The following is a 23,605-nucleotide window of genomic DNA, read 5'->3' on the forward strand; positions in this document are numbered from 1 at the left end:
ATGAGTGTTGCAGTATCCTGGGTTCGTGTTGATCATCATTTATAACGGGCCAGCTGGCTTCCAACGACCAAAGTCAATGGGGGAATGGCAGATTCGCTTAACAACTGGTTCATATTTATGAAGGTTGCCGTCTCTCCAGGTCACGTGGTCTGCTTCTGTGACCTTCTGACAAGCAAAGTCATTGAGGAAGCCAGCTTCACTCAACAACCAGGTTACTAACTTTACCAACTGCGCCAATTCCCTGAACGCCGGAGTCAAGCAAGGTGTCAACTTATAAAACATTTTCTATACACGTTTTATAGTTGCCAATAGAAAGAAAGTGGGGCGGGGAGTTTCAAAGAGCAGGCGGCAGTGCGGAATCGAAAGTACATCCCATTCATATTCTCTTCAGAGACTGATTAGATGACTGAAGCTTCTGCCGCGGAAAGCATGATTGATGACTCTTGGCTATGGAGGTGTTTCGTTGGAGAATATGAATTATGATACACCCAGAGGGGTGGGGCGGGGGGGAAACCAGGGTCAAGGGTGGCAGTGAATTACATGTCTCAGAGTCGGCCATGCCCAGGTCATGCTGACATGTCGACTTCCAATAAATCCTTTGAAGTTTTGGGAGGTTGGCTCGAGACTCATGATTTAATTGGGGTAACTGCTGGGATCCTGACACAAGGTCGGAACATGGGGCGGAACTCCCTCAAGCAATGCCTTGCTTAGCAACAGAAAGTTGGGGCTCTGTTAATGGTTGTAAGTCGAGGACTACCTGTATGAAGATTTCTTCCCATCATGTTTTCTGTTGTACCTACCAACCTGGACCCGGGGGACTCCTTGGTCCCAGAAACTGGTCCAATTTTACGGGCATCGCAACATACCGATTTTGCAATTGGGCCCAATGACACTGTTGGCGATGCAGCACTTTGTGCCTACGGATGTTCCTTGCCCAATGAGTACGTTCTCTTCCAGCACACTCTCGTGGCCCAGGCTAACTTCTGCACCCCGGTAGACATTGTGGCGGGAATGGGTGCAGCTCTGCTTCTCGTTGATGAAGTTCATTTCCGGGGTCAACGGATACACCCAGCGCTGCAAGATGTCTGAGGAGACCGACTCGTACATCGACAAATTGGAAACGGAGGCGCCGTATTCTTCTGAAGTCACGTACATGTGGATCTGGTTCCCAAGGACCTGGAGAACGGAGAAGGGCTATATTAGGAAAGACCTTAAAACATTCTTTTCCAATAACAGAACAGAATAACAGGAGTTGAAAGTGACCTTGGAGGTCTTCTAGTCCAAGACCTTGCTCAAACAGGAGACCCTATACCAGTGATGGCTAATGTCAGGGCTCCAACAAATCCCCCTCATTCAAAGCAAAAGTCTCTAGCTGCATCTCAGAAAAAGTAAATTGGCTTATTAGACGTTGCCTTGGCCTGTGGCTGGGTGCAGGCGGTATTCAATCACACCGTACATTTCCCCCTTGACCCTGGTCTTTCCCCCACCCCCTGGATGTGACTTCTCCAATGGGACACATCCGTCTGCAACAGTCATCCATCATGCTCTCCAATAACCTTCTTATGCTCTGAAAACTTTGGGCTGCTGAGTTGATTAACTAGGCATTTCAAGAATGCCCTGTTTATCCCCGCTCTCTTTTTCTGGCAGCTAAAAAGACCAAAGGAGTATCTTTTTAGTTGACCAGCTAATGTTTTTGGCACCAAGCGCCCAAAGCACGCGTCCCCAAAATGCAACACACACGCACCCCCAATGCAGATGAACGTGTGCATGGCTCCAGCACCCCCATGCATACATGCGTGACTTCCCGTGCCCCCTGCACATGCGAGTGCGAACCCCTGCGCCCACGCATGTGGCCCATGTGTCACCCCGCCCAAACCCACATGCCCCACAATGTTCATGCCCCCACACATGCCACCCACCCCTGCTCATGCGCCCTCCCCCCCCTCGCATGCACGGCAGAGACCCAAAGATCAGCTGGCCAGTGAGAGGTGCACGTGTGCATGCGCGACAGAGCTGAGCTGGGGCGACGACTAGAATGCCACAGGTTCGCCATTACGGCCTTATACCATTTCAGGCAAATGGCGGGCCAGTCTCTTCTTAAAAAGAATGAACTTGACGACTTAAGGTTGTTAATGGACCTGTGTTATCTGATGAACCATTTCATCCCCATGGGATTGGCTTGCCCCGCCACACCCGCCACACGGAGAGGCCTTCTCCGACCCCATCAGCCAAGGAATTCTGGCTTACGGGACCGAGGAGAAGACACGGCCATGGCTTTCAACGTCTGGAGCATCAGATCCCTGAGGTGAGATCTCGCCCCCATCCTCTTGCTTTTCGAAAGGGCCTGAAGTCCAGGCTCTGGCCACAGGTCTGGGGGGTCCGGTGACAACGTGTCATTCTGGAGGTGTTTAATGCATTAAGACTCCACCTCCTACTGGGTGTGTCTTGTTCCCTTCCTATCTTTATTAACTTTTAAGTCCATTTTAACGTTAAATTTTTATTGTCTTGATCTTTCAGCTTGCTGTTTTTGTTGATTGTAGGCTACTCAGTCGGTTCTAAGTGAGATGGGCGGCATGTGAGTTTAATAAAAACATGAAGTTATCCATCTTTTTGTGTGTTATTGGTCTCAGCCACGCAGAATTTATTTATTTATGTATTTATTGCATCTGGGAGCAGACCGACAACTAGTGCAGCTGGAGGAGCAGTGGTGTTACAGGGGCCATTCTTGCCCCTCCCCGCAAAGGCAGCCTACGAGTTGAATGAATTATTACAGTTAATGAATTATTATATTCAGGAAGTGGGTCTTTGGCTGGTGTGGTAAAATGGGTGAAGTTTTGTAATCATGTGGCCACCAGGGCTCGCTGAATGATTCTGAATTCCAGGTACCCGTTTCTTGTCAATCACTCCAAAATCAGATGGAAGTTTGTTCTGCCAAATTATTACCTGTAACTCAATCATAACGTATTCTATTACTAGTAGAATACACAAGTACACAATGCCCTGATGATGCATTTCCCAGACCCATGATGGTGAACCTGTGCCACAGGTGGCACGCTGAACCAATTGTGTGGGCACGCAAGCCCCAGCCAAACTTACCTGCACTGTGCATGCGCGTGCCTCCCAAGCTGATTTTCGGCCCATTTGAGGCTTTTTTCGGCCTCCCAGAGGCCTGAGGGAAGTCTCTGCAGCCTTTGAAGACCAAAAAACAAGCCTGTTTCATCACTTCCTGTATTTCCGGAAATACCAGAAGTAACGAAAGAGGCCCATTTTTCGACCTCCAAAGGCTGCAGAGGCTTCCCTCAAGCCTCTGGAAGGCCGAAAAAAGGCCTCAAACGGGCCAAAAATCAGCTGGGAGGTGCGCAATGCAGGTTAGGGGGGGGGATCACACGCGCGTGCGCAGGGGGCACACCCATTGCCTTCTGGGTGCTGGCATGTGAGCCCACACAATTTTCAGCACGAGCCCAAAAACATTAGCCATCGTTGTCCCGGACCTTCTCCTAAATACACCTTCATGATTTGGAACAAGACCACCATTCTGCCACAGAAGCCTCCTCAACGTATTTACCTCTTCGTTCACCAACAAACCACGGACAAAGTCATCCCGAGTTTGATAGTCAAAATTATCCGTAAACAGCTCGGCCACCTACAAAAGAAGAACAAAAAAGCGTTGGTTTTATGCAGCTTTAATTTTGCGAATTCTGTCTGAAACGAGACCAATGTCCCAAGAAAAATCTCCACCTTTGTCATGAAGAACTACAAATGTGTCTCCTCTGAAGTACAGATAGTCCTCGACTTAACAACAGTTCGCTTCGTGATCGTTTGAAGTTACAATGGTACTGGAAAAAGTGACGGATGACCGCTTTTCACACTTACGACCCTCACAGCCATCCCACGGTCACGTGATTCACGTGGTTCATATTTATGACGTGATCCCCATTTGTGACCTTCTGACAAGCACAGTCAATGGGGAAACCAGATTCACTTAACAACCATTTTACTAATTTAACAACTGCAATGATTCACTTAACAAACGTAGCAAGAAAAGTCGTAAAATGGGACAACATTCACAACAAATTTCTCACTCAGCATCATGAATCTGGGTCTCAATTGTGGTCGTAAATTGAGGACTACCTGTATAGGTGGAAGTGCACAAAGGAACATGTATGTCACTACAGGTAGTCCTCAATTTAGAACAGTTCATTTAGTACCTGTTCAAAATTGCAACAGCACTGGAAAATGTGAGTTATATCCGTTTTTCACACTCACGACCGTTTTAGCATTCCCCCATGGTCATGTGATCAAAATTTGGCCGCTTGGCAGCTGGTATGTGTTTTTGTTTATGAGGGTGGTAGTGTCCTGGAGTCATCCACCCAACCACGGTTAACCCAATTGCAACTTGGCAGGATGAGAGAACACAACCAAGGTCTGCTTGTAATTCCCAATGCTTTTCATACCACGTACCTGGGGAGAACAGAGACTAATATGGCAGTCTAGCAAATCGTTCCGGACTTGCACTTCTTCAACATTGCTCTGAAACAAGCTCTAGAATAACAACAACAACAAAAATACAGTGAAGACCTACATATATTCATTCACTGCCAAAGCTACTCTCGGCTAGCTGGGAATTTTGGGTCTCTAGAAGAGGCTAGAGTAGGCCACGGGGGGAAATTACGCAACACTCACCCGAGCGCGCACACACAAAAATATCAGCTTAGCAATAGCATTTCAACTTGTATGCCGCTTCACGGTGCTTTACAGCCCTCTCTGAGCAGTTTAAAGAGCCAGCCTATTGCCCCCCCAACCAACTGGATCCTCATTTTACCCACCTCGGAAGGATGGAAATGTCAGGATTCTGGTAATTACCCCCATTTAAATCATGAGTCTCAAGCCAAACTTCCAAAACTTCAAAAGAATTTATTGAGAGTTAAAATGTCGGGCACTTCCTGGGTGTAGCCAACTCTGAGGCACATCATTCCTTGTCACCCTTGACCCTGGTTTTCCCCCACCCCCTGGGTGTATCATAATTCATATTCTCCAATGGGACACATCCATAGCCCAGAGTCTTCAATCATGCTCTCCAGTTAGAATTTTGCACGGCAGTAACTTCAGTCACCTAGTTACTATCTTTGAAAATATTTATGGAATGCACTTTCGGTTTGCAAGCTGCCGCACTGCTCCCCCCCTCCCTTTCTGCTGGTAACTGTAAAAAGACTATAGAAATATTTTATGAGTTGACAGGAAGACTGAGTCAACCTTGAGCCTGGTAAGAATCGAACTCTGCAGTCCCGGTCAAAGTTTTGTTATCAAAATACACCAGGTATCAAATTCAACGAATATCATAGCAGGGTATGACTGTACTGGGCCTTCAAAGGAGGCTTGCTGTTTTGTTAGCCATTAACTCAGTGTACCTCAACCCTAGCCATTTAAAGATGTGTAGACTTCAACTCCCAGAATTCTTTTGGACTGCAATTCCCAGAAAGCTTTGCTGGTTGAGGAATTCTGGGAATTGAAGTCCACAGATCTTAATATGGCATTTCACATCCTTGCCAAATTTAAGAGGTGTGGCAAAACTGGCTGCTTGACTCGTTGGTTCACACACACCATAGGAAAACTGAAATGCTTGAGCCCTTGCATCCTCTGATAGTGGAGCACTCGTTTTGTAACACTGTCCATGACCAGAATAATATCATCCTCCGGACATCGGCCCCGATGACCTGGAGAACACTCTTGAAATATCATCGTCATCACAGATACATTCTTCTCCAATTTACGCCGTGTCCTGTACCAGGAGAGAGGAACAAGTTGTAGAATAATAATAACAATAACAATAACAATAACAATAATAATAATAATAATAATAATAATAATAATAATAACAACAATAATAATAATATGCGCTGCATCAGCGTAGTGACGTCGACAGGCTATATTTGCCCAGAAAAGCAGGCGGCAGAGGACTTTTGCAAGTGAAGCAGACAGTCGAAGAGGAGAAGCACGCTCTGACAGATTATGTGAAAGACAGTGTTGAACCAGCTTTGATGGAGGTCAACAAGAGGAAGCTGTTCAAGGTGCAGCAAACCAAGAATCAATATAGGAAAACGGTGATGCAAACTCGGGCTGACAGCTGGTGTAACAAAGCACTGCATCGACAGTGCCTTGAAAAGAGCCAAGGAAAAGTAGATAAGGAAAAGGCCTGGTTATGGCTGACCAACAGAACACTGAAGAAAGAAACAGAAGGCCTGGAACTTGTGTCACAACTACCATCTGCCTGTAGCAAAGAACTGGTGGGATCATAAGCCTGAAAAAGTAGTCGAAAATGAGCATGCAAAACTACTGTGGGCCTTCCGAATACAGACTGACAAAGTTTTGGAACATAATACTCTGGATATCACGATTGTGGAGAAGAAAAAAGGGCGGATCGACGACATTGCCATACCTGGTGACAGCAGAATCGTCAACAACTTGAAAAAGTCACCAGGTATCAGGACTTGAGAATCGAACTGCAGAGACTCTGGCATAAACCAGTGCAGGTGGTTCCAGTGCTACTGGGCACGCAGGGTGCTGTGCCTAAAGACCTAGGCAAGCACTTAAAAACAACTGGCGCTGACAAGATCACCATTGGTCAGCTGCAGAAGGCCACCTTACTGGTATCTGCTCACATAATCCGCTGATACATCACACAGTCCTAAACACTTGGGAAGTGTTTGACTACTGATTTGCGATACGAAGCCCAGCATAGTTATCTCGTTTGCTGTGTACGCTGTCGTATTTTGTGTCAAATAATAATAATAGACACTCACAGATAAAATAGAAGCATATCATTCCTGCTAGAAGGGTCTTATAGAGATAGTCCTGGTCTTACAACAGTTCATTTAGTGACGGTTGGAACTTCCCAGAATGATATCATTTATTTATTAAATTTATTTGCCGCCTAATCTCATTTCAAAGTGACTTCAAAGATATGACTGGATGGTTTATTAAAAACAAAAATCTGGTCTGCTCTCACAAAACCCTTCTAGTATACAGGTAGTCCTTGACTTGTAACATTTTAGTGACCATTCGAAGTTACAACGGCACCAAAAAAACCTGACTTATGATCGTTTTTCACACTTACAGCCATTGCGGAATCTCCGCGGTCACATGAAATTCAAAACCTTGGCAACTGACTCCTATTTATGATGGCTGCAGTTTGGCAACTGACTCCTATTTATGATGTCATAAATAGGAGCCAATTGCCAAGCATCTGAGTTTCCTCTGATTTCCCCTTTGCCACTTTCTACGCAAGCAAAGTCAGATTCGCTTATCAAACCCTGTTATTAATCTGGAAATTGCAGTGATTCCCTTAACAACTGTGGCAAGGTCGTAAAACGGGCCAATACCCACATAACATTTTTCTCGCTCAGTGACATAACTTTTGGGCTCCATTGCGGCCGTAAGTCGAGGATTACCTGAGCCTTTCTCCCGAACACCCACCTGTGTTCCTGTAAAGCTGTAGAAATATTAATATTGGATACCACATCTCCCGAGACAAGGATAAAGTCGGAACGAACAAGAGACTTGGCATCCACATCGCGCAACACGTCGCCGAGGGAACGGTAGAGGTCTGAGATGACGAACCGCACGACGTTGGGAGATGTCGGGCAGCACCACTTAGAGTTTCTGGGCGGGGAAAAAAGAAAAATCAGAGACAGAAACAATGGAATGAGAACCTCTGCAACAGGAAATGCACTGAAAAATGACTTGTTGGCTTTTTTGATCAGATGAGTATATAAATACAGCCAGTCCTCGACTTACAATAGTTTGTTTAGTTCAGAATTACAACTGCACTGAAAAATGTGACTGATGGCTGTTTTTCATAGTTACAAGCTTTGCAGCGTCCCCATGGCCATGTGATCGGACGCTTGACAATTGGTTCATATTTATTTATTATTTATGTATTTATGATGGTTGCAGGGTCCCGGAGTCATGCAATCCCCTTTCACGACCTTCTGACAAGCGAAGTGTCAGGATTCCGGCAGTTGCCCAAATTAAATTATGAGCCTCAAGACCAAGCTTCAAAAACTTCAATGGATTTGTTAGGAGCGAACATGTCGGTGTGCCCTGTCTGAAGCCGATTCTGAGACATGTAATTCATTGTCACCCTTAACCAGAGGTAGTATTCAGCAGGTTCTGACCAGTTCTGGAGAACCGATAGCGGAAATTTTGAGTAGTTGGGAGAACCGGCAAATACCACCTCTGAAATACTACTACTATTACTATTAATCTTCTCACCGTTCCTATCACCCATCTCCTCCCACTTGTGACTGTATGACTGTAACTTTGTCACTTGTATTCTTAGGATTTATATCGACTGTTTCTTAGTATGACTTGATTGCTTATTGTGCCCTATGACTATCATTAAGTGTTGTACCTGATGATTTTTGACTCTGGACGAATGTCTCTGTTAGGGATACACCCTAGCAGAATCTGCACGGCAGTCAGGCAGGCAGGCAAAATATGTGAGATAAACGTTTTTGTAGCTTACACTCAGTAAAACAGATACACTGTGCTAGTTAAATAGTTTATTCCAATAAGAGTTATAGCATAGTCAAAAACCAGTCCATATATCATTCACTAGTTCAGTCCGTCCGGGGATTATTCAGTTGCAAAGTCCAGTGTCGAAAAAGAGATCAGTAAACTTACAAATATCAGTCCAGTAATATATCTCCTCGCAGTAGAGATATGAAGAAGTCAAACCTCCTTTCTTCCTTCAACGGCAGGGAACACGCAGTTAACACACCATCAAACCATCAAGCCATCAATCGTCAGCAATCCAGCAGGTTCTCTTGCTCCCTCTTATGGTGGTTTCACACCGCACCCAAAATTACATGCTTTGCAGTTTAAAGTGACACACACTTAAACTTACTATCACAGTTTGTATATATTGTTTTACCCAAACTATGTTAGGTAACCTTATTATTCCTAACAGTCTCTTTTCTTTTATGTACACTGAGAGCATTTGCACCAAGACAAATTCCTTGTGTGTTCAATCACACTTGGCCAATAAAAGAATTCTATACAAAGTCTATGGAGATTCTCAGTCATCCCAAAGGTGCTTTCTTCAAAAGGCAACTGGATTCTTTCTGGTTTTTCTTTGAAGACATTTTGCTTCTCACCCAAGAAGCTTCTTCAGCTCTGTATGTCTTCAAAGAAAAACCAGAAGGTCCAGTTACCTCTTGAAAAAAAGCACCTTTGGGATGAAATACAAAGGTGCTTTTGATTAATATTGCTTCCAGCCAAGAAGCTCCCTATGCAAGTTCCTTCAAAACAGAAAGAGCCTCACAGCATCATCCACTAGATCAGGGGTCCCCAAAGTTGGCAACTTTAAGACTTATGGACTTCAACTCCCAGAATTCTTCAGCCAGTCTTGAAGTTGCTGGCTGAGGAATTCTGGGAGTTGAAGTCCACAAATCTTAAAAGTTGTCAAGTTTGGAGACCTCTGCACTAGATTCAATTATTTCTCCTTGTCAATGGATATGTTTCTTGCCCACTTGCAGGAAGCAAGGATTGGTTCCGTATGACTTTTACGCTCAATGCCAATTCGCTTCCCATCCCATTGCCAGACCATATACTGCCTTGATTTCTATCTGTCATGCCCCTGTTGGAATCTGATTCTGAGGAAGAGGTGAAACAGCTGACAGGAAGTGGGACTGGGGCACCAGTGGCTGTGGAGGAAATTGGAGAAGGACGCAGTCGAGCTGGGCATTCAGAGGAAGACCCAGGCCCACCCCCCTCTTCATCCTAGGGCACAAAGGGAGGAATGGAAAAGGGAGCAATGTGGCTTACAGGAGAGGAAAGGGCCCTGATCCCCTTCATGGGCTGCAGCCGGGAAGACTGTTTAAAAGGGCAAACTGCACATGGCAAAGTTGCTGGAAGCAAAGTGTGCATTATTTTGGTTTGTCAAGTCTTAGAATTCTGGTGTCCTCCCAACTGTGTGTTTCGTTATCTTTTGAAGTCTACAATTCCTTATCCTGCCCTGTCTCGTTAATTGCTGTAGCGTGGTTTGGGTTGGTTTTTATTTATAATTTACATGTACTTTGGGCTCAGATGGAATTTCTTCCCTTTAAAAACTATTCGTGGGAGTGTTTTTTCTCCAGCCGATGATAATTGTGCATTGCGGGCCAAGTTGGAGATATTAAAGGGACTTTACCTATTTTTGTGACTTTGTTGCTTTTGTGCTGCGCCGCAGGTCATCACACTATCTCTAATCAGGACACCTTGCCTGGGGTTGATTTCAGGACTCAGAAATCTCAGGTCAGCACAGCCATTGCTGAGAATTCTGGGGATTGAAATCCAAACATTTGGAAGGCAAAACCCAGAAACAGCTGCGCTCAGTGTCAGCACAATGGACAAATTCAACTTCTAACTTTTAGGGCAAGTTTGGGTAACTAAATCACTATTCTGACCTACATAAAACCATTTGGATGATCTTGGGCCAGTTCCTCCCTCTCAGCCTAAACTACCTCACAGGGTTGTGGTGGAGTGAGGGGAGAAGATAGAAGAAAGGAGTAGTAGGTATGTTCATCACCTTCAGTTATTTGTAGAAATAATAAAGATGAGGTATAAATAAATAAGTAATCTCAAGTTCCCAAAGTCTCATTTTAACAGACTGAGCTATATTTAAAGAATGATATCAAAGATGGCAAGTTGATACAGGTAGTCTTCGAGTTACAACCACAATTGAGCTCAAAAGTTTATGTTGCCATTTGTTAAGCAAGTTGTCCCATTTTATCACTGTTCTTGCCACATTTCTAAAGTGAATCACTGCAGTTGTTCAATTAGTAGCACTGTTGTTAAGTGAATGGTTTCCCCATTGACTTTGCTTGTCAGAAGGTCACAAAAGGTGATCGCAGGACCCCTGGGGACATTGCAACCATCATAAAGGTGAATCAGTTGTCAAATATCTGAATGTAAATCACGTGACCAATGAGATGCCACAAGGGTCATGAGTGTGAAAAATGGTCTTCAGTCACTTTTTTCAGGGCTGTTGTAACTTCAAATGATCACTAAGTGAAGTCTATAGAATAGAATATTGGAATGAAGAATAGAATAGAATAGAATAGAATAGAATAGAATAGAATAGAATAGAATAGAATAGAGGAGAGAGAGAGGAGAGGAGAAGAGAGAGAAGAGAAGAGAAGAGAAGAGAAGAGAAGAGAAGAGAAGAGAAGAGAAGAGAAGAGAATTCTTTATTGGCCAAGTGTGATTGGACACAGAAGGAATTTGGTGCAAATGCTCTCGGTGCATATAAAAGAAAAGATACATTTGTCAATAGATAAGCATTATAAGGTACGACACTTAATAATAGTCATAAGCAATCAAATCATACTAGGAAACAGTCAATATAAATCGTAAGGATACAACTGACAACTGCAAATATTCTCTTTTTATTGGTGTCGCTTGGTTACATCTACCTGACAACCGCCATCCATCTGTCCTCGGCCACCTCCAATCCTGACAGATGAAAGGGAAAGAGAAAAGGTTCCTTACTGTAAATGCTCCTTGATCTCTGCCGATTTCCAGCAGCAAAAGACGAAGGTTTCTTCCACCCCAGTCGCAGTGAGGAACTCCAGGGTATATTCTATCATGGCCACGTTGGCCAAAGGAATCAGGGCCTAGGGAAGCAAAGGAAAGTCAGCCAGAACAACAAGCACACTATAATCTGCAGTTCTGCTTACAGTTATGAGTCACACCATCCTTCTTGCGCGATAACAAGCAGATACAGTATTCATTAAACATGGGTGGCCTCTAAACCCCCCCCCCCCAACCTATTAGAAACCTGAACTGCCTTAAACCAGAGGGAGCCCCGGCCAGATGTTTGGAGCCTCTTGCTGCGGCAGCCCCTTCATGTTTGAGTCCCAAGCACTTGAGCTCTGTGCATGCGCAGGCTGGGAACCGGCTCCAGCTGCTCCACCGCCTCACTGCTGTCCGACTCCAAAGGCAGCTGACGACTGCCAGCCTGCTCTGGCCCCATCTCTGCCTCTGACGCAGAGCCCTCATACAAGCCTTCCTCAGCCTCCAGGACTGGTCCTTGTTCCTCCCCAACCACCTCACTGTCTGACTCTGCTGCCACCTCCGTTAGCCGCCCGGTGGGCCACAAAAGGAAGGGAGGGACGAAAACTAGACAGCCGCCTGACTGAAAATGATATAGGGTCTCCTGCTTGAGCTGGGGATGAACTAGAACATCTCCAAGATCCCTTCCAACCCTATGATTCTGATTCTGAGATAAATAAATAAGATATTAAAAAAACTGAAGCTACTAGTACAGATTAGGTGAAACCTGGCTCAAAAACAGTACCTGTGAGAGGGACCTTGGAGTCCCAGTGGACAATCACTTAAACATGAGCCAGCCGTGTGCGGCAACAGCCAAAAAAGCTAATACAATCCTTGGCTGTATAAACAGAGGCATAGAATCAAAATCATGTGAAGTATTTAGTGCCGCTTTACACAGCCTTAGTAAGGCCACACCTGGAATACTGCATTCAGTTTGGGGCAGCACGTTACAAAAAAGATGTTGAGACTTTGGAAAAAAAGTGTGGAGAAGAGCAGCTAAGATGATTAAAGGCCTGGTGACTATTAAAACATAGGAACGGTTGCAGGAACTGGGTTTGGCTAGTCTGGAGAAAAGAAAGACTAGGAGGATATGACAGCAATATTCCAGCATTTGAGGGGCTGCAGCAAAGAAGAGGATGTCAACTTATTTTCCCCAAAGCACCTGAAGGCAGGAGAAGAATCAACAGATGGAAACTAATCAAGGAGAGAAGCAACCTGGAATTAAAGAGAAACTTCCTAAAAGTGAAAACAATTAACCAGTGGAACAGCTTGCCTCTAGAAGTTGTGGGTGCTTCATCACTGGAAGCTTTTAAGAAGACACTGGACAGCCACTTGTCTGAAATGGATTAGGGTCTCCTGCTTGAGCAGTGGGCTGGACTAGAGGACCTCCAAGGACGCTTCCAGCTCTATTCTGATTACTGGTTTATTACTGCCAGTCTCTCTCCTGTCTAGAGAACTGCATTCTGGCAACAAGACTGTTGCAGGATTACAGAGACTCAAGCTGAAGTTTAAAGTTTTTGTTCCAGTCCTCCTTTGCTACTTTTCTGGATCCTGATCTGGACAGGCCACTCAAAAGCCAAAGGAAGTCAAGGAAAAAGAAAGCTCCCAGCTCTGACTGGGGCCAAGTTCCAACTTGGCAAGACACACTCATAACAAACATGAGTTGTCATAAATCCGTTTTTCACAATTTGGTGCAGTAACGCTTCCCTGATGCAACATTCAGTTTCTCTGACTGTAATTTTGTGATAAGAATCATACAACGATGCTTCCCCGGGATGTATCCTAGAGCAACTCTTGGGAGTTATGAGTCCATCCAAATGAATAAATAAACTGAATGAAAAACTGCTGGTGATCTTCTACCGCTGCACCATAGAGGGTATTTTAACTCATTGCACTTCAGTATGGTTTGCCAAACTGCACAGTGGCAGATAGGACAGCACTCCAGAGGGTTAATGTCATTGCCCAGAAGATCATGGGTTGCCCTCTCCCCTCTTTGGAAGAGCTTTATAGCTCCCGCTGCCTCAAGAAAGTTCAAAACATCCTCAAAGATCCATCTCATCCTGGGAACCCCTTTTTTTTTTTTAACTATTACCATCTGGCAGACAGTAGGGAATATTAAAAACAAGGACAAATAGGCTGAAAAACAGCTTGTATCCCAGGGCAGTAGCTCTTTTGAATTCTACTGTATAGTGCAGTGTTGGTGCGGTGTCGGCGTTTTTTGGTTCAATGTGTGGAGGGTGAAGGATGTGTGTTTGTGTTTATTGTCATGGTCATGATGTGCACTGAAGATGGTGTTTGATTTCGTTATACAAGGTGCAATGACAATAAAGTAAAGTAAAGTGTAAAGTAAAGTAAAGTGTAAAGTAAAGTAAAGTAAAGTAAAGTAAAGTAAAGTAAAGTAAAGTAAAGTAAAGTAAAGTAAAGTAAAGTAAAGTAAAGTAAAGTAAAGTAAAGTAAAGTAAAGTAAAGTAAAGTAAAGTAAAGTAAAGTAAAGTAAAGTAAAGTAAAGTACAGGATCATCCTCACTCTGAACAGGTGTCACCGTCCTCACAATCCAAGAAACCACAGACTCAACTATCCGGCCATAAAAGATTCTAGGCCAGACAGACTGGTAATGACAATCCAAGAGAGCTTGGCTCCTGGTGAGTCCTTGGAGACATATGTGTACTTGTTTTGGCAACAAGACAAGAGGAGCTGGCCATTGCCAACACAGACACTTGTTTTCGGCATTCCAGTCTGGGCTACAGCCCTGGAATTCTCCTCCTGAGCCTTCACAAGTGAGCCGAGCCCTACTCCGCTTCCAAGGCTGGCCCAGGGTGTTGCCGCCTGCTGAGACACAGCTTCTTATAAGCGGATCCTTTTCTTTGCGGTGACAAAGAAATACATTTCCACATTCTCCTTGTGACGAATATAATAACAGTTGCCACAACGCTGTCGTTTAAAGAAGCTTTGCTGATTGCATGGAGAATGACTGTATTTTTCGGAGTAGGAGATGCATCCCTGCCCCCAAAAGAAAACAGTGGGTGGAAATTGTCTGTCCATCTTATACAGCGAATATCGCAGCGGGGGGGATTCGTGTGGCGCCAATCAGCTGTTCTCGAATGGGCGGCGGCAGTGAACAGGCAGCGGAGGCAAACAGGCCGCGGTGAACAGGCAAGGTAAATACTGGATGGATGGTGGGAGGCAGATTTCTTTTTTATTAATATAAAGAGCAACATGTTCAAAATCCATACAGACAGTGTGTAATGACCCGGGCATGGCACAAAGGCAACACAGTCACATAAGTAAGGAAAGTCCCTTTAATACCTTCAACTTTGCCCACCCACCCCCGTGTCCAGTTACCTTCGGCTGGAGAAAAAAAACTCCCCAAAACAGTCTTAAAGTGGAGGAAATTCAGTGGGAAAATGAAGTACATATAAACTGTAAATAAAAATCCACACAAATGACGCTGCTGCAATTAACTGGACAGGGCAGGAGAAGGAATTGCAGACTTCAAAGGCCAACAAAACACACACAGTTGGGAAAACACCAGGACCCCAGATAAGCCTTGACAATAAAAGATAACTCACGATTTGCTTCCCACGAGTTGCTGTGTGCAATCTCCCTTTTTCAATACTGTGTTCCCAGCTGCAGCTAATGAAGGGAATCAGGGCCCTTTCCTCCCCCATAAGCCACGCAACTCCCGTTGCTCCCTTCTCTGTTCCTCCCTGTGTGCCCTAGAATGAAGGAGTCTGCCTGGATCTTCCTCTGAATTCCTTCTGCCTTGCTCTCTCTCTCCTTTGCTCTGCCCAGCCGGATTTTGCCCTTCCCCAGTTTCTTCCACAGCCAACAGAGCCACACCCCCACTCCCTATCAACTGCTCGGCCTCCCCGTCGGAATAAGATTCCGAAGGGGCATGACACTGTGTCTTGTCTGGATTTTGAACATGTTGCTCTTTCTATCTATTAATAGAAAATTACCCCAAAAGTTAGGTGCATCTTATAGTCCAGAGCATCCTGTAGTCCGAAAAATACGGTACACACAGGGACAAGCACAAATGCACAGACATGAAGAGCATACTTAAAACAAAAAGCTAGCCATAGTCTGGATTCAATATTTATTTTTGTTCTCCGTAACATCTCGTCTAGACCACTGAAAGGAGTCCTTGACTTGTGACCATTTGCTTAGTGACTGTTTATAAAGTTACAGCAGCACTGAAAAAAGTGACTGATCACCATTTTTCACACTCGCGACCACTGCTGCATCCCCATGGTCAGGCGATCAAAATTCAGATGCTTGGCAACTGGCGTGTATTTATGACAGTCCTGGGGGTCACGTGATCTTCTTTTGTGACTTTCTGATGAGTAAAGTCAGTGGGGAAAGCAGATTCACTTAACAACCATGTTATTAACTTAACAACGGCAGTGATTCATTTAACAACTCACTAGCAGCAGGAATTTTGGGCTTAATTGTGGTTGTAAGTTGAGGACTACCTATGCAAACTAGGACCACTCAACACAGCCGCATGTCAAGGACTACTAATAACTCTCAACCAATCAAATTAGCCCTTTGCTGCATTCCTTGACTAAAGGGAACATTCTCAAAGTCTTCATAAGCTTTTTTTCTAGAAACTTCTGTTTCTATTTTGGTTTAAATCAAAGCCCAAGCCTTTCAATTCACAAGGACTCTGTAAAAAGAGACACATCACACTGTGGCTTCAATTAATGTTCCCTTGATATGTTTTTGTAAGAGCAATCACATTTTAGGCATCAAGAAGTGATCTTATCGCACTAGTAACTCACCTTTCCTGCCACATTGCCCACATCATTTTTAAATAGCATTCAATAGGCCCGTGATGGCAAACCTGTGGCACGCATGCCACAAGTGGCACGCAGAAAAACTTATCCCACTGAGCATGCCTCCCAACTGATTTATTTTCAGTTGGTTTGAGTCCTTTTCGGCCTCCCAGAGGCTTGGAAAAAGCTTCTGTAAGGCTTTTCAGGATGAATTATAGGCCCGTTTCATCACTTCCTGTAATACGGAAGTGACAAACGGGCCTATAATTCGCCTGAAAAGCCTGCAGAGGCTTTTTCCAAGCCTCTGGGAGGTCAGAAAAGGCTTCAAACAAGCCGAAAAATCAGCTGTGAGGTGCAGTGCAGGTAAGGGGGGGGGCAATTGCACATGCATGTGCAGGGAGGCTGTGCATTGCATTCTGGGTGTTGGCACACATGCAATTTTTGGCACAGGAACCCAAAAGGTTAGCCAGGTTATTAAAAAAAAGCAGCTTTAGAAGCATTGTGCATTCCATTTTTCAGTGAACTGTACCACTTCCAGGTGCTTTCTGGACACAGCTCGTGGGGTTGTTGTAATTTTTATACCTGTCAGTTAGGGTTCAATAATCTCAAGGCAGTGCTTTTCCTCTCCATTCTCTTCATATTCTCCTGAATTCCACAATGTCTATAACTAGGATGTTCTTCAGAAGTTAAAATTAGCTCAACTCCCTTCCTTCAAGTCTTAGCAACAATTTTAACCCAACAAATCCTGCACAATACCTGATACTGCCTACGAAATGAAAACAAGCAGCCCAGAAATCTCTTCTTAAAAATAGCATCTTGGAATATTCGCTGATACAAAAGAAAATATATCTTGGAACTAAAATGATGGGAATAACAACTTCACAGAAACAATCATTGTGAGGTACTTCCTTGGCATAGCAACTTTTTAAAATTCCCAGGAAGACTGCTTAAGAGCTGGCCAAATTCTTTTCTTACAAGAAAGCTTCTCTGGAGCCTTTGAAGACTTATAATAATAAACGTTTGCTGTTAATTGGATGTTTTTACTAGTTGTTAGGCAGAAATGTATAATCAGCTATTAATTCTGAGCAGGATGAGCTGGTTGCTGCAAAAAACCATCTAGAAAAGCCAGTTTTATCTGCTGGCAGCAATGCTGACTAAAATTACTTTTAAACGGATATATTTATTTCTCTATTTAGGACAACTCAGAAGATGTCATGCCTTCTACACAAGCTGCTTGTATTTATTTCATAGGAAAGTCTACTGGTTAAAACTCAGAAAAACTGCTGTATCGGAAGAAGAGCTCTAATTAAGAAGAGACTGGACAATCACTTGTCTGAAATGATATCACATCTCCTCCTCCTCCAAGGTCCCTTCCAGCTCTATTCTGATTGATTGATTTAATTAAGTTCTTTGACTGCAGTGAACTGAAATGCTTCTTATTTTAAAAGACATCCTGGTACAAAGAATAATGTTGCTGAACTGGAAAAAATCTCTAAGGGGAAAAAGATATAACTGGGGATTTTTCTTTTAGTTTGCATTGGAAAAAAATTGCAGTTTGGTAAATGCACTTCATGACTGACTTGAAATGTAATATGTTTTGCACGCACCGGCAAAAACTGGAAGTTTCCTTTCCTCACACCACTGGATGTAGGAGCATTCGATTACCCCTTGCATTTAGGTCATTTCATTGCAAAAGCAATACAGAATTACTTGCAAGATAGTGCCTTGAATTATGGAGAAGTGAATGAGGAAATTTACCAATGCGGGCTTGGAAAATTTTTGCCTCACCTCTTAACTTTGCCTCTTCCCTTAACTGATATGCTATCGAAGGATGGAGTAAGCACTATTTCATATTCTATGGCAAAAGTATACGAAAACACTAATGTCAGATATGAGTCAACAGAAAGATCAGAACAAATATAGCTAGTCCTTGACTTACGGCCCATCACTTAGTGACTGTTTGAAGTTCTAACAGATCTACTGGGGGTTACTTATGATCTGGATTTGATGTTCAGATGGGTTGCTGCCCTCCGGTCACATTACTACACTTTGAGCATTTGGCAATTGGGCTACATTTACAAACATTTACAGTCCCATGGGCATATGACCACAATTTATTTAAGTTTTATCAAAAGCTGGCAGTTACATCTGGTTTCTGGCAAAACCAGGTCCACAAAGGTTGCGAAGCACCACAAAAGGTTTGTGTGTGCACAGCTTCCAGAACTGGATCATAAATAGTTAGTTGGAACTTTGGACCAGTCGCTAAGCGAGGACTACCTGTATGGCACGAAAGAGATTGGAAAACCAGTTTTGGAATCCTACTTAGATCAGGTACAAAGTACTTTTTCAGTGCCTTGAATATATAGGGACCTCTTATCTATTTAGTTCAATACTGTCCCTTCCAACTGGTAGAAATCTTACAAGATCCAAAATATCCCAAATGAAACTGCCGGTCTTTTCAAAACATCAAAGACTTAGCCAGATTTAAAACAGAAAACTCAAATTTGTTTCGTTTGGCATAGGTTGTGTTCAAATAACTAGCTAAATCCCAGAGGTGCTTTTATTCAAGAGGCAACTGGACTTCCTTTGATATTCTTTGAAGATGTTTCGCTTCTCATCCAAGAAGCTTCTACAGCTGTAACTGGATGGTGGGGAACGGAGAGCTGATATGTCCATTCCCCACCATCCAGTCAGAACTGAAGATGCTTCTTGGGATGAGAAGTAAAACATCTTCAATGAAAAACCAGAAGGCCCAGTTGCCTCTTGAAAAAGCACCTTTGGGACAACCATGACTTGGATGACTGAGAATCTCTGTCATAGACATTAATCAGCTAAGTAAATCCCTTTTTTAACCCTGCCTTCAAGTCAGTCTTGACTATTGGCAATTGTGTGATTTGAAGTACAGCAACTGCTCAAAGTCACCCAGCTGGATTTCATGCCTGAGGCAGGAACCAGAATTCATGGCCTCCTTAGTTCTATCCTGGTGCCTATAACCACTGCAATGAATTGGCACTCAAAGCCGTATTTTAATCAAGGTTTATTAAATAAATGCTAGGTATATACCAGTTGCCAAAGTCAAACCATATTATGGCTTATTGCCACAGAATTTAACAGCGTCACACTTAGTCAAGCAAACCAGCTATCGTTTTCCATACAAAAGAATATATCGTTGCTTTAGCAGTTGGCTTCCTGTCACATAATCAGACAAATGGTGTTCATAGTAAATTGAAAGGCAGTTATCAAAAGCATAGACATTTGCAAGAAAATCCATATGAACTATAAAAACGACATTTCATTCAGTAGAGAGGTAATTGGCATCGACAGTGGCCCAGCTGAATAAAATAAAGGTTTTTTTTCATACTTTTAACTTAGATATGCAGCATCAAAGTCTTTATTAAATTTATAGAAGAGAATATCCATAGTTTAGGATTGAACTGGGAATTCTTGGTGTTCTCAGAGTTTGGTTGTTGTTTTTTTGCAGGTGTTTCATTACCAAACTAGGCAACAACATCAGTGCTAAAAGGAAGTGTGGTTTGCTCTCATTTCATAAACTAGAATATTTGTAGTTCAGGACTGAACTGCGGGGTCCTTGGTGCTCTCTAAACTATCATAATATTAAGGTTACTGCTTCTGTAAGATGTTCACAAGTTATCGGACTATTTTGGGTTCCAATTCAAATATAATATGAAATGGTAGAGAGTCTCCTGCTTGAGTGGGAGGGGGAGATTGGACAAGACTTCCAAGGTCTCTTCCAACCCTGTTACTTTGTATAACCTTTGATGAGTGCCAGAACACCTTAGGAGATCATGACAAGGACAAAAAATAACTGAAAAACAGAAGTATCCAGATCTGTCAAGCTGTTGCCCTCCAAATAGGTTGGATTACAGCTCCCATCATCCTCACAAAGCCTGGTCCTGCCTGGCCACTAGAAGCTCTGAATGCAGAAAATAAAAGCATCCAGATCTGTCAAGTTGTTGCCCTCCAAACAGGTTGGACTACAGCTCCCATCATCCTCACACAGCCTGGTCGAGAGAAGCTCTGAATGCAGAAAATAAAAGCATCCAGATCTGTCACGCTGCTGCCTTCCAAACAGGTTGGACTACAGCTCCCATCATCCTCACGCAGCCTGGTCCTGCCTGGCCACGAGCAGCTCTGTGGCTGAACGCAGCTGGGCTTTGGGCACCAAGTCAGGCGCGACATCTGGAGCCCTCCAGATGCGAGACCACAAAATTCTCAACCCACTGCCCGGGGCCATGCTGGCAGGGGATGATGGGAGTCGAAGTCCTGAGCAAGGAAGGCTGCAGGCTACCGAGTGAAGAGGGACTCCGGGGGCCACGAGGGAGGGAGGGAGGCAGGCACTCGCTCACCCGAGGCCGGTCCTTGGAAATGGGGAAGAAGCGGCGGTTGAAGCTGTCGGCGATCAACACGGCCTGCAGCGGAGGCGGAGGCTCCTCTTGGGGGTCCGACCCACGCGAGCCCCCGGACCCGGCACCACGCTTCCCAACAGGACCGCGGGCCGCCATGCTGCCTCGCGCTCCCCTCCCACGCTTTGGGCCCCGCCTCTTCCGCTTCCTGAAGAACTGGGGGGGGGGGGAGAAGAGACGGTATCTCGCAGAGGTCAAAAGGTCTTGAAACACAAACGCGGCCGCTGAATGCGAACGCAGGGTGGGGGAAAGCGTTGATTCTCCTCAGCGGGGACTGGAGTTGTCCGAAGTTAAAATGAATAGCATTTTAAGCAACAACAACAAAAAACTTAGAATAAGTTTACTGACACTTTAAATGTACACTAATCGGCATGCAGCAAAATGAAATTTCGTTGCGATACAGCTCTCCAAGGGTCGCCACCTCCAATATTTATTTATTTATTTGATTTATATTGCTGCCTATTGGCCCATGGCGACTCAAGGCAGCTTACACAATGTAAAATCATATTTAAAACAAAAAATAAAAACAAAAACAATAAGAACTAACAAAAAGAACCAAATAAATTAGTAAAATACAATAGAACAAAATTTGGGAAAACAAAAATCCAAAACAAAAACCAACTCCCACCCACCACCCACCCCGACGACATATATATATACCACATAAATATGATTAAATAAATAAACGAATGAATACAAAATTATGCATATACCTGTTGTCCCAATTCAGGTTTGAGCCTGGTGCCGAAGCCAATGATAGATGCCAGACACGAGGTGCAGGTTTTCCGATTGCTTTTTATTGGAGTTCTCCAAGGGAAAGAGCTCCTGGTCAAAATGCCAAGATTAGAACCCAGAACAAAGGATTGAGTAAATTTTATACATTTTCACTAAAGGAGAAGGTGGGACAAAACAAGATAACAAGAAATATCATCTAATAAACATTTTAGTAGTAATTCTACAATTTGTTCTATTGGTGTCCCTACTCCCAAGTCTTAGCTAATGAATGCCCTAGGAGTTATCTAATACACATTTGATTTTCTGCAGGCTATCACTATCCCTGTTAGCTGAGGTCTGCAGGTTGGGTAACTCAAGTTACTTTTATCAGCTTTCCAATTAGCCAGGATTGTTACAAGATTTACACAGGCATATCCTCCTGTGGATAAGCATTCTTTGTTCTTGCCAGACAGACTCCACAATTACAGGCTTCCTCATTTACTTTGAAGTGTGTGCCATGACCTGGTTTTATTTTAGCACAGTTAAAATAATGGGGGTCAAACAACCCTTTCACAGGGGTCACCTAAGACCATCGGAAAACACATATTTTCAATGGTCTTAGGAACCGAGACTCTACACCACCCCTCTATCCGTCTCCAGGTGGGTCTGCCCACATGCAGATATGCCCACATATGAGTACCCAGCAAGATGACATCATCGCACCAACCCCATCACATGCACCCGTACAAATGCAGGTATATGTGACAGGTTTGGCATCATAATGTACTTATACAGACCAGTCACACATGTGTAGAGAGCAGCTACTATGTAGGAAGCAGCTGCTGTGTTGAAAGCAGCTACTTTGTTGAAAGCAGCTACTCTGTTGAAAGCAGCAGCATTGGAGGTAAAACGACACTTCATGAATTATAATTACTGGGTAAATGTAAAATCATGTACTGTAAAATCATCAACTACTGCAAAACAAAAAAACCTGTACTATGGAAACTTAATCTGGATGCTGATTGGTCTTTTTATATTCAGCTGTGGTTGATTTGAATACTGCCCCTTGTGATAGTAACAGGTATGTAAAAAAAAAAACACAACACAGAGAATGGTAAATCATAGGAAACTTTAATGAACTGTATTAACTGAACTATGCCATATATCATCTTTTGCATTATTAAAGCTATTGTTATATATTATTTACATTACAATTCACAACAGTAGCAAAATTACAGTTATGAAGTAGCAACGAAAATAATTTTATGGTTGGGGGTCACCACAACATGAGGAAGGTTGAGAACCACTGTTTTAGCAGATGGCCCATCGTAACCACATATATTACGATATATGACACAGAGAAACAACACAGTCTACTTTGGATGTATATAGGTACATGGTGAGTCCACAACTCTTAGGTTGCGAAATTTGAAAAATACTGATCTAAACACACACATACACACACACACAGAGAGACACATGTGTACAGGTTGTCCTGTACAAAACTTCATTGAGAAACCGTTTGAAGTTACAACAGCCCTGAAGAAAACTTATGACTGTTTTTCCCACTTAATGACCATGTAGCATTTTCAATTGTCACATGATCAACATTCAGATCCTTGGCAACTAACTCATGTTTATGACGGCTGTGGTGTCCCAAATGATCACCTTTTGCAACCTTTTTGACAAGCCAAGTCAGTGGGGAAGCCAGATCCACTTAACAACCATGTTTCTAATTTAACAATGGCGATGATTCACTTAACATCTGTGGCAAGAAAGGTCGTAAAATCAACAACATTCTCTTAACAACTGTCTCACTTAGCAACAGAAATGTTGGGCTCAGTTGTGGTTGTATGTCAAGGACTATCTGTATTTCTATGTATGTATTTATAACTTTCTACATCAAAGCGAAATACCACTCAGGCATCATCACAAAATCTCCAGGACCGTAAAGCCTACAAACTTGAAATTTAGTGCGTATGCTCCTCTTGGCTTCTAGGGGCTCACTAAGAAAGGATTTTTCGAATTAACCATCAGAACTATTAGTATTTTGTGTATTATTATTATTAACACACTCTGATGCTAAGGAGTTCTACTCCC

The 23,605-nt window shown here is 43.5% G+C and overlaps 1 protein-coding gene across 2 annotated transcripts in view; it reads right to left on the reverse strand.

The window, feature by feature from the left end:
- The window catches only part of EIF2B5 (eukaryotic translation initiation factor 2B subunit epsilon), a 40,967-nt gene extending 20,049 nt beyond the window's left edge, over positions 1-20,918 (reverse strand). Inside the window, exons 1-7 of one of the 2 annotated variants that reach the window (XM_087933651.1) lie at positions 20,735-20,918; positions 11,530-11,654; positions 7,474-7,659; positions 5,602-5,779; positions 4,462-4,542; positions 3,566-3,643; positions 867-1,176 (exon numbers count right to left, since the gene is read on the reverse strand). In XM_087933651.1, coding sequence (XP_087789777.1) covers positions 867-1,176; positions 3,566-3,643; positions 4,462-4,542; positions 5,602-5,779; positions 7,474-7,659; positions 11,530-11,654; positions 20,735-20,890 — 1,114 coding nt within the window. In that variant the 5' untranslated portion in view covers positions 20,891-20,918. Of the gene's footprint in view, positions 1-866; positions 1,177-3,565; positions 3,644-4,461; positions 4,543-5,601; positions 5,780-7,473; positions 7,660-11,529; positions 11,655-15,161; positions 15,383-20,734 lie in introns of those variants that run through there. The other variant, XM_087933652.1, reaches the window with a different exon arrangement.
- Positions 20,919-23,605: the final 2,687 nt, after the last annotated feature.

The sequence above is a fragment of the Pseudonaja textilis genome, chromosome 4 (assembly GCF_049901715.1).
Source record: "Pseudonaja textilis isolate UNSWEBS1 chromosome 4, rPseTex1.2, whole genome shotgun sequence".
NCBI lineage: Eukaryota > Metazoa > Chordata > Lepidosauria > Squamata > Elapidae > Pseudonaja > Pseudonaja textilis.